Source organism: Dermacentor variabilis, chromosome 3, assembly GCF_050947875.1.
Source record: "Dermacentor variabilis isolate Ectoservices chromosome 3, ASM5094787v1, whole genome shotgun sequence".
Lineage (NCBI taxonomy): Eukaryota > Metazoa > Arthropoda > Arachnida > Ixodida > Ixodidae > Dermacentor > Dermacentor variabilis.
Genome location: NC_134570.1, coordinates 25,799,803 through 25,816,825, shown reverse-complemented (window position 1 = coordinate 25,816,825; position 17,023 = coordinate 25,799,803). Strand labels below are relative to the sequence as shown.

General features: G+C 45.1%; 1 protein-coding gene across 1 annotated transcript in view; it reads left to right on the top strand.

The window, feature by feature from the left end:
- The window catches only part of LOC142575315 (neuronal acetylcholine receptor subunit alpha-7-like), a 362,638-nt gene that overhangs the window by 254,196 nt on the left and 91,419 nt on the right, over nt 1-17,023 (top strand). The window contains exon 3 of the mRNA XM_075684576.1: nt 15,529-15,573. Within this exon, the coding sequence (XP_075540691.1) occupies nt 15,529-15,573 (45 nt within the window). The remainder of the gene's footprint in view (nt 1-15,528; nt 15,574-17,023) is intronic.

Here is a 17,023-nt window from a genome sequence, read left to right as displayed (position 1 = left end):
TTTTGTATTTCGTGCTTATATGTCCCCGCTTATTCCTGCTTAGTCCCCACTGCCGGAAGGCGATCCCACCGCCTTGTGCACTGAGATGGGAACGCCGGCGTCGCTGAACTGCCGTGCTCAACTACCGGGCGGGTGGTACGGACGCGGTTGCGCAGATCATGGGATTTTAACGATGGGTCGGAACATGGGGTCGCAAAGAAGACAGCGTGAAAAACCACACCTTCACAAGACGTTCATCAAACGACAGTGGACGATGCAACTCTCGGACAGGAGCAACTCGGCAGCAATTCTCTCGTGGCCGTTATTTTTCATCGGAGATAAATGAGAGCCGATCGCTCGGCTGTTTCGTCGATGACGGTTAATGTTCCAGATGGAGGGAGAGAAAGAAAGAGGTCTCTGCCAGTGAGAAGGGAGAGAAAGAGCAAAAGAACGATCTAGCGCGGTTTGAGAGGTCGGCTTCACGTGTATACTTCGGTGCAGGTATGGCGGCCGCATCAGCAGGTGAGCTGGCCGCCGGGGCTCGTGAGGTGGGCAGGGCAGAGCTTGGCGACACGGAAGCAGTGGAGGGCCTGTTACCATGACGACGCGAGAGCGCTAGCGCTGCAGCTTCCGAACGCGCTTACAAAGGCCGGAGCGAATGCCTACTACCGGGAGCGAGGAATTCTCGCTCCCGTGTTTTTCGTGGGCACCGCTGCCGTTGACGGCGGCTCAAGGACTGCGCTCGGCCAGGTTGCACGCAGCCACAACGTCGAAGAAAAAAAAATAATAAGGCAACGTAGCGCGCCTTGGAAAACCAGTTTCTAAAGCAGTTTCTCGCTCATACCTCTGGGTGAGACGGGGACCACCGCACAAACATTGCAGTGGCCTGTCACTGGGACTGGCCGACATGAGAGAGGGAAGGTGGCTGTTCTTCTGTTGCAGAGGCGGAAAAGAAGAACACGTGTTCGGGCGAGGGTGGAGGGTTCTTAAACTTCTAAGTGTAACTGTTCATGGTAGGGACGTCGTTGCTGTAGAAAAAAATTGACACTTCTTGATAACTTTCCTTCTTTTTTTTTTTATTTGCAACATCCGTCTTTCCGTGCTCCCAACCATTTTCCGCTTTCCTTCGCGTAAATTTGCTGTTGTTCTCACTTAATCTTTCTTTCTGTTCTATTTCGTTTGGATCCGAGAGGGAAAATACAACGCATGTATTTGATCCCTTTAGGCTCGTAGGCTAAAGGCGTTGGTTTAAAGGCGTTCTGCTGTGCGGTAGGCCTCCATCTCGGTCGAGGCGATCGCCTTTATATGGAGGTTTAACGCAGAATGATCGACTGTAAGTTTATGTATTTATATTTAATGTCCACATTAACAGTGGTAGATTGTCAACTATAATCCGAAATTTTCCTATAGATACCTTTTATTCCTATATAGTGAACTCCCACGGAAAGAAACTGCATCAGTCAAACAAGTTTTTCAAGATATGTAAAAACGTCATGTATGGTGGCTCTCACAGTTGAAACCTTGGTCACTTTGAGAGGCACATATTATTTAATCAATTAAGGTCGACCACACCAAAGCTTTCACGACACGCGGATTTATTTCGCGATGTCAAAAATTTCAGTGTTGTTTCTGTACAGTGGTGCGGATGAACAACCGCACTGAATCTGAAGAAAGCATAAAGAGGCAGGGAGAGACAAGGTGGGGGGGGGGGGGGCGTTTAAAGTTGAGGTGAAGATAAGACACATACATCTGCAGCCCTAACCGAATCGCGGCTCAGTGTCGGTGGCGAAAGGGAAGTGGGAAGGAAGAGGATAGAAGAAGGAGACAAGACGCAAAGTCGTTCTGATATTTATATCCCAGTGATGGAAAACGCTACGCAACCGTTTGTATGTATATAATTACATTAAGGATGGAGACACTATATCGGTGCACTGCCCTAAATAAATGTTAGCACGAAACTGCAGAGCGCGACTACAATGTTGTCGTGTTCTCTTGGCTGCACGCGACTATGCAATTCGCGGGTCACGTGCCCGAATCGCCTCAGCGTGCGCTTGCCCAACTGTTCGGAGTCTGCGAGCGCAGACTCGGAACAGTCTTTTCTTCCTAGTTTTAGTGACCTCGCGATCGCCGGCGTTTAACGCGGTGATTTCCCAAGCGACGTTTGTGTCGCGCGCTCTTTCTTGCTGAGAGGGCGACGTCGTCCACTTTTTCTTGTTGCTTTACGTTTGCTCGCGGATTTCCGAACAGGACGCGGATAGCAAGCGACTTCCACGGCACCGTACGACCCACCCCGAAGCGTCGGCTGTTGCTCGCGTGGTGGCGTTACGTTCCGACAGGGGCTAGCACGGCCCCCAGTAATTCGATTGTCTCTTGCTTCCTCCGACCACAAGGGGGCGTCAAACATTCCTGCGCACTCGATTGGCATCCGGTGCTGAGAGGAGGGCTTGATCAAGCCGCGGAGGTCGCTTTTTGCTCTCTAGCTTCTGTGTACAGCGAGAAATAAGATAGAACGGAAAGCTACGCGAGTAAAGCAAACTTTGTCAGCGCGTTTTCTGCTCGCTTAACACTCATCCACTTACGCTTCTTGCTTGCAAACTCTGTTCTCTTTCTCATCGGTGTCCCGGCACCGAGCGTCCGCCGGCTTTGTAGCTGTTAACAAGCGGATTTAAGGAAACAATTGTTTCGTGCCCTGCAGAAAACAAAATAGTAGCAATAAAGTCAGCTGTACGTTAATGCCCCGAATGCAGAGTAGGAGGACACTACCGAGTCAGCAAATTGGATTAGGTTACATCGGATGTCGCTGCGATTCGCTTCAGTTAACTCGGTTCGGCCTGCGGTGACGCGTATGCGTCGCAGGCCTAGTTAGCGCCCGAAAACCCAAGCGTGACATGTTGCGGAGGAAAAATAAAATACACAAACTTGGGTGCAGTGTGGAGGCAGCAATGACATCACGTAATGAACCAAATGAGCGTGATGCGAGTCGCGCATAAGGCCGTGTGAACGCTGCTGCGCCCGTCGATTTTCTCTGTAGCGTGAAATAGAATTAGCTCGCTTATTTTTTGCACTTTCAACTACAGGATGTAGATTAGATAACACGAGCAGGAGTGCGCATTCTCCGTCAATACGAAAGGGAACACTTCATTGTGCTCAAACAGCGATTATTTCAAACGCGCAAGTCGGAATCACGCCCACTCTATTTGTTATGGTGTTATCCTAATGAAGAATCCCGCTCAGTGAACGTTTCCTCATTACAAGCACATGCAAGGAATATTATCATCTTTGAACACAAATCCAGTGTTCTATTTCACATTGACAGAAAGCACACAGCAGCTAGCTAAAGTATACGGGCGAGGAATTCCGCGACATAAAAAAGGTTTTCTTCGCAGCCTATGCACGCAACTTGAAATTGAGGATTGAAGTTTAAACTTGACAAATGCGAACTTTACAGTGCACTCGCCAGTTGCAGTTTGTGCGTCTAGGATTCGAATATGTTTACTTTGTCGTTGAACCTGAGGTCTTCATAACTTTTTCTCGTCGGTGTATGGAGGTGCACTTCAATTACGCGAACATGAAGGCGATGTCGGCTCTTTACGATGACGCTACGTCTACTCTTCGTCGAATAGTTAACCAAAATTTATACACACGCGGGGAAGTAGGTTCAGGGATCCACGTGGATACAGTTCCTCGCGTGAATATAGTCCGTGACCAGAGTACTCTGTGTGTAGGTCGCTTAAATGTCTGAACTCGCGTTGGTGATTTGCGAAATACTGGAAGTACAGGCCTTTGCGCCCTGTTACTTTGCCCTACACAAGATGTCCGACATGCCACTCACAGCAACATTGAGTCAAGCGTAGGCCTGCAAACAGCAACGATGCAGTAAAAAAAAAAAAAAAAAAGATAGCGGCAAGGTTATCGGCACTAGCTCGTGCGCTCCAACCAGCTTCATTTCCACTTCTAGAGCGACATCCACCATGATCTTTGGGTTGAACCAAATGTGCAGCGAAGCATATTCGCACAATTTCGCATACTACCTATTCTCCGTACAGTTTTTTCAACTCTGGTACCCGACAAGCTATGGTTCTCATTCTTATACATTGTGGTTGTTAATGGCAAGTTTCTTTCGTTAATCATATCCTCTTAAGGCACTAGTTATGCTCAATTAAAACTTATTTGTTTGCGCGTTGTGACATTTTAAGTTATTAAAATCACATAGTACCAGACGGGCTGAAGTATTTGGCTTTGTGAGTGAGTTTTGTTGGGCCCATTAGTGTTCATTCCCGTACCCGTAACTTTAAGGATTATTTCGGGCTTGAAAACACAGTAATCGATTCGGCGAACAGTGTTCTTGAAAACACCCAAACATTCAACATAGTTACCGAGTGCTGTCGTTGTCAAGGGAAAAAGAAAAAGAAAGAAAGAGCCCCCCCCCCTTCCCAGTATACCACGTAATGGTATACCAGAGAGGGTTCCTGAAACGCCACAACGTATGGTGTTCGAACTCATTTTCTCAGAAGATATTGCGCATAGTGATCCATTTCGGAACAAGGTGTCATTCAGAAAGAAGTCTTAAATGTACATGACATGCGTTCCAAACGTTCTTCTTATCATTGGAGCGTTATTCCCAATCTTGAAGCGTTATCTTGGCATGTACGTGAATTCAGGCGCCTTCCTCTTGGGCTAAATGAAGAATAGTGTGCTAGAGAAATAATTACACTACCTAGAGCTTCCTTTACGAAGAAAAGGAATAGAGGGATATCTCATCCGCGGCTTTCTTTGTGCGCTAATTGTTGCCTCTCTGTTCCTACATCGAGATCATACGTTCACGCGCACCGAGAGAAATACGAACGTCTCGACTGTAACTAATCAGCATTGTCCAAACAATGGATATGTCTCAATATCAAGCCAACATTTCGACAAGAACACTTTTCTTATTCCGAACAGTTACTGTTTTCTTTGGTCACCAAGAAAAAGCAGGGTCTGTATTCTCAAAAAGCCCTCAAGAAAAATTCTTTTAACAAAACTTGTTGCTAAGCTAGTTGGTTCATGACTTAAAAACAAAGGTTACGGCACTAAGCAGACGAGGACGAAGTGAGACACAAACAACATATACGGGCTCCCGTATATGTCGTCTGTGTCTCACTTCGTCCTCGTCTGCTTAGCGTCGTAACCGTTGTTTCTCAGCTAAATTGTTTATATAAGAAAAAAAAAGAAAGCCAGTCCAGGTGCTGGACGTATTATTAGCGAAGGCGTCGGCAATGGTAAACAGCACTTACGAACGAAAAGCTTCGTGAATTCGGTCCCACTTGCTGCCTTGACCAACGCAAGTCTTTCTCGCGAAACGTTGGGTCGAGACTGAGGCATCTTTTGTTCAACGACAGTTGATCCCGTCTCAGTCTTACCGTGGACCTCTGTATTGCTTTAAAGGACTCGACTTAATATTAACTTGTATTCCCGAGTTTTACGTACCTAAACAACGGTCTGATTATAAGGCACCCCATAGCGGGGCATGCCGGATTAATTTTTTATTTAACATGCACTTGAGTCTAAGCACAGGAGTGTTTTTTTCATTGCGCCCGCATCGGACTGCTGCCGCCGAGGCCGGGTTCGAACCTGCAACCTCAGGCTCAACGGCGCAACGCAATAGCCACTGATGTGTCTGGACTGCTACGCCGAAGAACGACTCTTAGAGAAACTAAAGAAGGACACTTAATTAGTCTGGGCTGATAAAATACTCCTTCAAAGCCTTATTTTCGTTAATTTGAAGTGAGTCACTTGATTGCTACAACGGGGGGAAAACGAAGCCCAATTTCTTGATTGCGTAAGCATTTCTATGCCTACGCGGCGGGAAAACCCGTCCGTCTGTCCGTCCATGAAGTATAAGGCGAATCGATGTAAATATATATATAAAAAATAGAGTCGAAAGGAAAACGCTGGCGGTGAAGAGTTTCGAACCCGCGCTCAGAAGCCGGGTGTCTTACCCATTGGGCTAAACACCCGTTTTCTTCTTCCTTCGTGGTATTTATTGTATCATGTATATGCGAGAAACGTAGTATACGCGAGAAACGTACAAGTACTAGCCATGCACCTACAAAAACTACAAGTAGTTTCGAACTTAAAAAGTGGCAGCGACAAGCAACTTATCAAGAAGTGGCACCAGTCCGGTTGAAACTCTGTCAAGTCATGCAAGTCCTTGAAGTGTCGCATCATTTCAGCATACCGAAATTTCGACGAAACAATGGGTTCAGCATTTCGGTTCAACAGGCATTTCTTCATGAGCTGTGTAGTCCAATTAGGAAAAACATATCAAGTAATCCGCCTTCTCCGTGGGGTGCAATCAAGTATAATGGAAGTCTTTCTAAATGAAGTCTTTCTAAAGACTCTTTTGAAGCACATCTCAACATAATATTGCATCTTTACAAATTAAGAAGCAATACTCTATAGTTTCGGGTACATGACAAGTGCGACAACTCATGGTAGATATAAAGATGCCTTTTATTGTGCGACTAAGTTCTCACAGGTAGCGTTTCACTACGTAATCTAAAAAAATGCACATGGGGATAAAGACAACTTGCGGACTCACTGCAGTACGTCATGGCCTGGCAGACTGTAGAATGTAGAGCGCTAAAAGAGAGGTGCAGAAAGTAAATATATCTGAACCATATATATGTTTTCTCCATGTGAATGTGTTAAAATCCATCCTTAGGACCACATGTAAAGTCGACTTGAAGCAGTGTAGGCATTAGGAACATTCCGATTTTGCGAAATTTTAATGCCAAACACGCCACAACCCTGATGCGTTTGTGTAATCGCGGGATGTGCATTCCGTTAGGGCGTCCCTTGACCGGCCGAAATACAACCGATCTCTGTGGGCTCATGTACTTCACATCGTGCAGCCCATGCGCAGTCAGTGAGTTGATAAAGATGATAAGGAGTGATGAGGGGTTATATGGGTCTCATCCCGGCTAATAATTGGTACGACGCGGATGGATAAGGTGCTACACATCGATAAGGGCTCATAATCATCGCAGAAATTGCGATAAGGTTGGTCAGCGACTACAGTACACCTCTTTATTACACCTCTTTTGTGTTCCTTTCAATGCACGCACACTTTCAGGGTCCCTCAAAACTGAAATCCCGGGAACGAGAGAAGCCAAATTTCATTTACGTCCCGTAACGCCATGGCGATCCTGTTCCAGGAACGATGCTCATAGTTTTTCAGCCAGCGCTTATCGTCCTTCGATCAAGCTGGACGAAACTCCGGCGGTAGCGATGCCGCAAGAGACCGCCACCCTCATTTTAAATTATCGGCTGGCGCCTGTTTTATGTGAGTTTTAAAAAGCGAGCCGACCGTTATATCTCACAAGTTCGCTCCTTTCGGTGTTCTTGAGATTCTCATAGAATATCGAGAGCCCTACAAGCGACGCGGAACGAGGCGCTCGAGAGCTCACCGAGCGTAGCGAAAATGAAAAGCTGCAGTCTCTCGCGTGTATGGCGAATGCAAAAATAAAATGTCTATAACCACCACTGCATGCCTGTATGCGCATATGTGCGCGTACATGCGTGCCTGCATAGTGTGTGTGTGTGTGTGTGTGTGTGTGTGTGTGTGTGTGTGTGTGTGTGTGTGTGTGTGTGTGTGTGTGTGTGTGTGTGTGTGTGTGTGTGTGTGTGTGTGTGTGTGTGTGTGTGTGTGTGTGTGCGTGCGTGTGTGTGTGCGTGCGTGCGTGCGTGCGCGCGCGCGCGCGCGTGTGTGTGTGTGTGTGTGTGTGTGTGAAAGAGAGAGAGTGAAAATAATATGTGAGCAACAACTATCCTGCTCCCTGCATACGAAATATACACGCTCATGTTTTTCTTAATAAAATTTCTTTCTTTATTTTTTGTTTACCTTTCATAAACTGAAGCACATCCTGCTCTCTCCTCCCAGCTACGTTTCTCCTCGTGTCGATCATCGTTTTAAAGTTCAAGCGCCATTCTGCCAGATAAACCTGTACTTCCATTGGCTCGTGCCGAAAACGCCATTTGAATGGAATCACGTCCCCGCTTCCATCTTCAGAAATCCGGGTTATACTTTCTTTAATCATGCGTAGTTCCATCTTACGCATGATTTGAATTTACCACTCGCTTCTGTGTCGGCTTAATAGCACTGAGAGTATCTGAATAAAGAAATAAAATAAAAAATAAAAATTAAGGAAAGCGCCATGTTATTGACAGGTGAACACTGCCTTCTAATGACGCAATTCCAAGATTACCATATTGCTTCGATGGTATGATCCAAATAACCGTGGCTTGGAACTCAAAAAGTGCTCTTAGACGTTACGACGAAATCACCGTCGGTCACGAAAATGAAAGTTAGTAAGCAAAAGCAAGCAAAAAAACAGGCAAGTAGTGCAGAGAGAAACCACGCCATATTTTTCTGAAGGGGGAGATTGATTAGTCGGGAGCACCGTGCTGAAAGCTCGCGTGTTATAAGAGGCATCGTTAATCCTCAGCATCCAAGCTGTATGTTTGTTTTCTTTTTGATCGCGCGCAATGGCGACTTGAAATGCAGTGTACCTTGGAAAATAATTACCCTTTTTCCATTCACCAAGCTATTCAAAGTGCTTTAATGCTTATTAGCATGCTTCGTCCTTTGAAGTAGCCAGACGAAGTATTACGAAGGAATCGACAGCGATTGCAGCACGGCAAACAAAAACAAACAAAAAGCATGAACGAGTAGGAAGGTAAGACAAAAAAAATTAATGCCAAGTTTCTCCTGTGTGTCAAGGTTTCTGTATGAAGGTATAGGGACAACTTCCGTGGCCGCTTCTTACCAAATGAGCTGGATAATGAATCTTTGATGGGAAAGAAAAAAGAAAATACCGCAGACTGGTAGTAAGTCACCTGATGCTATTGCCCGTTGGTGTTCGTTAATTAAGGCGGTCTTCGATCAGGCGGGAGTTTTGGGGAGAGGGGGAGGAGGGAGGAAGCAGAAATTACGCGAAATAATCTCGGGAGGGAAAGCCCTAACGTTGTGGGCAATAGCTTAGCCTCAAATGAGAAAGCAAGGAGCTGGGGAACGGCTGCGATGTTTTGGAAGCCCCTGTAAGCCCGACTTGCATTACCCGCAGTGCACACCGTCTGTGAGGCAAAACGCAGTTCCCTGGAGAAATCTTGCACGCCAGCCGGGCCCAAGTTCCGGTGTGGTCCGCGAAAAAGAAAAGAAAAGTCGAACTAAATGTGTATGGTTCCCAAGGCTCATACTGTAATAAAGAAAATAAGAATGGTGGAAATTATGTTTGCGCGTTCTTGTGGTCTATCGCAAAGCACCCAGAGGCAGGACTGTACGCGCAGTCTTTTGATAAGTGCAGCAGCTAACGGCTGAATATTTGTCCATTGAGAAGGAGAAAGAGAGAGAGAGATAGCAAATAGAGAAAAGGCAGGAAGGTCAACGAGACGAGCATCCGGTTTGCTACCCTACACTGGGGATGAGGCTAAGGGGGTCTAGAAATGAGAGTAGAAAAAATTGAGCAGTAGAGAAAAATAAAAACAAAGAACGTATGACCACTACGCACGAAACCTACGCGTCAACACTGCAATGCGCAGTGTAGCGAGTCATCGGCCTTCCCCCCCCCCCTCCCCCCAAAAAAGCAAGCACAAAATAGCCTCTTTCTGTTAATTGCGGACGCCAAACTATGCGTGAATCATTGTTGTAATGGCAGCCCATTTGGGCGAACATGCACGGGTGCAAAAAGGCACACTGCAACTACAATGGCCGAACAACTAGCCCACAGTACCTACTCAGTCTAGTAGGCGTATATATCTATGTTGAATGGCATACTGAAATTAAAAAGAAATGTTTCGTGCGAGAATTCTTATGCGTGACGTGAGAAAGAGGCACATTATGCCAATGGTGATGCGAGTTACTGTGGTTTGCTACAGTGCGATGTATTTCTGTTCTCCAATTATTTTTTCTTGTGCCTGCTCACGGCAGGCAATAAAAGGTTGCCGCATATCTTGCTCGAATAATGCCTACTTTATCTAGTAAAAGATAGTTCAAAAGCAGTGCCTGCCACTAATGCAAGGATTTCTAAGAAATTTGTGACATCTAATCGACTTCGTTTTTTCCTGTACTGTGATATTTACTAATTTGAAGCTTGTGCTTCGTGAATAAGTGAATTTCTACATCCTTTCTTTCTTTACCTTGGAATATAGGGATTAGTTTGTGAAAACAACTGCTGACATATTATTCCTCTCTCTGTACTCTCTTTCTCTCTCTTTATTTAGTTTGTTTCCCCAGCTTTTTATTTACCTTTAACAAAGCAAGTTATCATGCGACACTGGCAACAATGTTACACACTGTTCCTAAGCTCTTTAGCAAGTACTGCCAAGTTGGCATACTTCGTTCATTTGTCTTTAAGATATTTTCTAGAGCGTACAAATTCTGCAGTACTTTGGCACGAAAGTGCTCTACTGCATTTGGGTGGCCTTGCCCTGACGCTGCGCTGCTTGACGCTATTCGTGATGCTAATCACGACGCAACGCTGCTCAGTGTGTTGTTTATTTGCATTTTATTATTATTATATATACTTTTTATTATTGCTTCCATTGTTCAGGTGATTTGCACGATTCTCATTTGTCTTCAGGATTGAACACCTATGTCTTCCAGTTTAGTTTCTCATTTTTCTTAGTACTATCTTTCCTTCTCTTTATTTCTGTGTATTTCTCTCTCTCTCTCTCTTTCTTTCGTTCTACTCTAGCTTTCCCCTTTCATTTGTACCAGTGTCTTTCTATCTGTCTTTTTTTTTCTTCCTTCCTTTATTTAACGCTGCATCTGCACTGTAAAGAAGGTCCCCGCCATGGTGGACAAGAGGCGGAGAGGTTGAGACAGCTTCGCAGACCGACCTGAAAGGGCAAGTTCCCGGCACTTGGAAACATAGCGGAAACATAGCGGCGCCCGCGAACGCGTCGGTTCTCATGTCGTTCAGTTGAGGTATATCTCACCGAGTTGAGTTCCGACGCTGGAGCAGCTTTTAGATTCGCCCGTGTTCGCCGACCACTGAACGTTACCCTCGTAGACTGAACGTAGCGCACACTATTAGTCTTGAGTCCATTGAGTGGCAAGTCTTGTGAAAGCGTGACTAATGGCTTTGCACAGCTCAGCCAGATAAGTCCAGATTAGGGCACGGGCCATGTTTTCTATCACGAAGTCTCTGATAGATAGATAGATAGATAGATAGATAGATAGATAGATAGATAGATAGATAGATAGATAGATAGATAGATAGATAGATAGATAGATAGATAGATAGATAGATAGATAGCTAGATAGATAGATAGATAGATAGATAGATAGATAGATAGATAGATAGATAGATAGATAGATAGATAGATAGATAGATAGATAGATAGATAGATAGACAGATAGATAGATAGATAGATATGGATAGACTGAGTAACATGAAAAAATGAAGAACAAACCAATTGTTCGATGGCGTGATGTCTCACTTAAGCTCTAGCTTGAAAAAAGAAACTAATGAAATTAAATTTCCAGTGCATTCGCAATCGCTACAATGTAAAAAAAACAATATAGATAATAAAATTTAATTCACGATATTTCTTTCCAGCAAGGTTGCAAGAAGAAAAAAATTTCGCACAGCGCATGACCTTAGAGAGCTTTAGCATACTGCAGACTGCGCGAACTGCGACGCTGGTCGCCACATCTTACGACTCTTCTATCGCGGAAAGCTTTTGTTGCAACGGTGTACTTTGCACCGCGTATTTGATATTGAAGGATTTTCGGCAGCGACTTTGTAATTAGGAGCGCATGTTTCAACCTTTCTTTTATTTTTCATTTTTAAAGAGAACACCAGTGCAGTACAAGCCCGTTCTGGCTGACAAGAACCCGTTTACGCCATGAATCTACGCTTTCGATATTCTGGTGTCCATTTAAGCTAGTGCTATTGCGGTGCACTAACGCTCTCCATTGCCAAGGCAACGTAGACGTTAGCTGTCTACCTGAACCTTAGTTCCATGCGGAAATCAATAACTGCTCGTGCGAACTTCTCGAAAACCCCGAAGTCTTTCTGAGAAGCTGAAACACCAAGATTTCTTAGTAGAATACCTCACCGTATTACGTTGAGTAAAGGAACAGTTTGAGAAACAAATTCACGTAGCGTTCAATATGATGAAAGTGCGCATCTCAGACTTTTCGCGTCCAACTGCTAAATTTTGTTTTGATTTATTTCATAAGAGTATGATTATCTCAGTAGTGTTTGCTATGTAGCATTTACCGCGTTATACACGTAGCCTATTTTCACGCTTTATAACCTCACTGATGGTATGCGACGCTACCAATTCCAAATAGCATGCGCGTAACAAGATTACTTATGTCTTGTTATTGCGACCGATCACACAACTATTTTCATCTGCAGAACTCCTGCGGCCGTTTACCTATTGAACTTTAGTACGCTTGCGGATATCTCTAACTACTGCGGGTACGCGACGCGTAGTTAAAGTAGGACTCAGGGAAATTTGCATTGCAGTGGGGGGCGCCATGTAGTACGGCTTGCAGCCGTCATATATATATATATATATATATATATATATATATATAGATATATATATATATATATATATATATATATATATATATATATAGCCACCTTGTGCTGAAGCTTTCCGCAGTTGATAGCAGTGATAGAACACAGTCTAGCGAGCAGTAGAAGCAGAATTGGAAAGACTAGTCGGATTTGCCATGGAACCACTGATCGCTTATCACGAGGCAAGACTGCCAGAGATCTGGAAAACAACGCTGACTTTTATTTCATGACTCCGTGTGATCGCGCTCCAAGGCAGAAGCACGAACATTCGGAAACTTGAGCGTTGAGCTTGGCAAAGCTCGATGCGTAACAAACAGACAGGGGTCTCTTGTCATTTGTGAGTGTCCTTCCATTTCCTTCGCAGCCCTAGTGGCTGGCGTCAGTGGCACTGGTGTGATACATTAAATAGTCGCAGCGCCACCTGGCTGGTGCAGGGCGCTTGTATATTTAAAGCGGGAACATGAGAGCGAAGCGTCACAGCGCGTGTTTTCTTTCCTTTCTGTCTTTCTCTGTCTCTTCTTGCTGCACCGTAGGACGAAAAGAATCAAATAATAACAACAAACGTATGGTTAAACCTGGTAAGTAGACTACAACAACAACAAAATGACTTCCTCCCCGCTCCGTGTTGCGTGCTGGTGGTGTGAGCGGTGTGGAAACACATGCGAGTCTTGTGACGTCCGTTCCGTTGCCTTGCGCTGTCCTCACATCTATGTTTATCCATGTATGCAGACGCCGCCAACGCAGCTCAAACCTACCACACGTTCAGGACGCGCAGACACGCACACACAACGCGACACACACACTCACATACACACACACACACACGCACACGCACGCACACACACACACACACACACACACACACACACACACGCACACACACACACACGCACGCACGTATTAAGTGTTCGCCGCTCTGTGACACTCCCTACGCAGAGACGGGTACTTGTCTTCCGCAATTTCGGCGCGCAGTGCATGACTCCAGTTTCGCTGTGTGTCACGTCGCAGCTAGGCTGTTGTGTTTGGTCCTGTGGCACGGACACGAACTCACTCTAACTTGCGCGCATGTTCACCTTCGTAGGTTTGATTTCCAAGGGGGTGGTATTTTCGGATGAACACTTTCTGGGATACTCTCGCTTTCGCGAGATTTTACGTGACTATAGTACCGGGCACGTGGGTGTCCGTGGGTGACAGCGTTCCTGGGTCTGTGCTAAGAGAGTGTGTGCTTGGCACTGTGTCAAAAAAATGCTGTCGCTAGCACACATCAAGATGTTCGGCGCTAGTTTCACGAAATTGAAAGTGCCCCCAAAAGTGCTTGACATTCTGAGAATATGGCCCGAATTATCGAGTATTACTCGTTTCGAAACGCTGCTTCGGAACCAGATCGCCTGCTGTGACCAGCTTGTGGAAGAGCTGTGAAAGACATATGAGCAAGAAACTATACAAAAAGACAACAGCTTGTCGTCATGTATTACCAGTTGACAATACCTCATTAATCCATCTGTATATCGCAGAGAAAAACAAACACGCACGGTGGCGCGAGAAGTGGTGCTTGGCTACATGAACTGACAGGTCCTGTCAGTGCTCATCGTCTTCTTGCACCGCTCCGTGCCGTCTGGCAAAAACAACTTGAAATTTCATGGGTCTTAAAAAGTTGAGTGGTTCCGGGGCTAGCCAGATGTTAAGAATTGGGGCTACCCAGACAGTTCCGCACCTGTCACCACTCCACCGTTGTTGCTTTCCGAAAGGCATCTAATGGGCGCCAAACTGGCTCGAATTCTACCTCTCCAAGTGGGCGTCTTTACCCGTTACGGTGGGTCACCGTTACGGTGCCAAACTGCACTCGAAGTTGTGGTTGCAACCAGAGCTTCGGCGTTTGTCTTTCTCCAGGGGTATTCGAAACTTTCAAATACTAAATTGAATAAATTCTCATTCCGCACTCGCTCTTCCAATCGAGTGGTCGCTATGTTTCAATAAGTACGATCATTCTTCGAATAGTTTTCTAATATATTAAATCGTCGACTGTGCGTGATCAAACATAACATTGCAGCAAAAGCTGGATAAATTTCATTCCCACGACCATGCTCGACTTAAAACGTGACAAGTTGCGTCTGCGTCACTGAGTGCGCTAGCACTTACCGGCTGAACCCCCATCGTTCTAGCTCTCGGAAGAGTCCTGTATATATGCGGACAAACTGCCTATTGCTTCCATTTGTGTTCATAATAAGAAATGTTTCGTGACGTGGTGGTGTGCAATGACAGAAACTGGCTAACAACGTCGATACCAATATGTGAGCATCGTTTCACATCGATGTCGGAAACTGCAGCACATTATTCGAAAACTATTCGACGTTCGATTCAATTCGCTTCTGGCTCTCTTCGATTCGTACTCGGCTCGGTCTCAAAAACTACCGTTCGCACACTCCCGCTTTTCTTCTTCTCCTTTCAGTGCTAAATAGTGATATGCAGACGAGACATGCATGCGTGTCGGCATAAGCGCCTCGCATTAATGTGCATGTGGGGATCAGTAGACTTTCTTTAAATCGCTTGCTAATACATCCGTATGAAGTGCAAACTGCTCGCTTCAATAATGTACGTCAGCGGCCATTAACTGATACAGTGTGTGGTCGTAAAAACCGATCTAAATAGCGTGCACAAGTTGTACAAGCAGAGGCCGAGAGTTGAAGAAGCCACCGTCTGTTTTTAGCTCGAAGCGGTGCTGAAATTCTGACTTGAAAACCGAAATTACTTATTTAAAAACAAAATAAAAACAGCAGAAGAAAAACCTTCGAAAAAAACATACATATATTCTAGCATCGCACTTAAGTTAGTTTCTGATTACACTTCGCTGGTTACCATTTTTGTTATTAAAGCCCAGGTTTCTTAATGAGATTAATAGTTTTTAATAAAGCCAGAAATATTTTTTTTCTGATTGTGGCGCTTCTTGTTCTGGTTTCTTTCTCTTCTCTTGTAGGACGAAAAGAATCAACTAATTATTACAAATATCTGGTTAACATTGGTAAGTTTCTTTATCTGATATATTCAAATATTTTGCGTAACTCTCTAGAGCAGATGGTTCTGAAAAATCTGTCACGTAGTTATCACGAAATGTACAAGCACCCTGTCTTATATGAACTATCCTTAAAAACTTCAGAGGATAAAGGACGTTGGAGGATAAATGGCCTACGCAGTTAAGGATAGAAAAGGGTCGCTGGGGCTCCTTAAAAAACGTTATAAATTTACGAACAACTTCGATAAGGCGACAAGAAGGTGCACGAACATTCACCACCTAATCTTTCGGGTCGTACTTCTTGCCACTGAGTGATCGATTTCGTTCGCAGAGCAGTGTACTTATTCAAGCCTCCGTTATCCGTAGGTCAGTGTTGCTTCGCGGTTTCGTACCTCATCCTCGAAACGAGCAGTTTTCTAACCAAAAAGCTAAATAGCAGCTTCTGAGAGGGTGATTTCTTTCAACGGAATTTATCCTCCTGGCGCATCCTGACTTTTTTTTTTTTGTACATCTAAGGGATGTCCACAAAAACAGTAGAACAAGTTTCACTTGTTGGCTGCGTTGCAAACACGATGCAAATTGGTCGCCAGTCTCTATATAATCTCCTGTGCCGGAGTGAGAAATCGGCTTCGAAATAAGCGGCTTATCGGATAAACAAAAGCGGTCCAACTGTAGGGCTCGCGTGTGCGGCGGACCTGTTTGCATCGGGTCGAATTTCGGCGACCTGCAGTTATTAGTGCGTGCTGTGCACTGTGAAATTCGATCACGGAACCAACTGCCCTCGCTCGTCGCACAAAGCGTTGTTAACTGCGAATCGGTTGCATGTGGCACCGCTTTTATGTTTCTTTGTTATTTTTTTCCTTGTTTCTTACGGTTATTATTATTATTATCACATATCCTGCTGTCGTGAGCACGGGTAGTCCTTTAGTCGTTCATGCATGACGACCCGCGGCCCTCCTTCCAGTTGAGAGCCCGCTCGGCACTAGTGCACGACTTCGGCCACCAGGTGTGCCTCTGCGGCAAATGACGTTGCCGTCTTTCTTATTTATTTTTTTTTTTTTGCTTTCAAAGGAGCAGTCAATACGTGATTTTGCAGTAAGCTTGTCTTCGCCATCAAAAGAGTGCTCTAGAGCAAGTCACTAAATGAATGATGTGACGATGCAGCCAAACGTGTCCCACGAGAACGTTCGATTATAACACATTAGCCTTAATTAGGCTGATACCAATGCGCCTCGTTCAGGCTATCAAAGTAAACTGTCTCAGGAACCCGGTGTTAACATTCAGCATTCAGTACCACGACCAATAAAGTGCCTGTGGATTCCGAGGCGCCACCATTCCTGTGACAAATTTCGCTGTTCCTAAACATTTCAGGCGACGACTAAGCTTTCATTGGTAACCGGTCAGGCTTGGTGACTAATCACTGATAGTTTCTTGTTTTGAGCTTTGGTGCAAGCAAAGG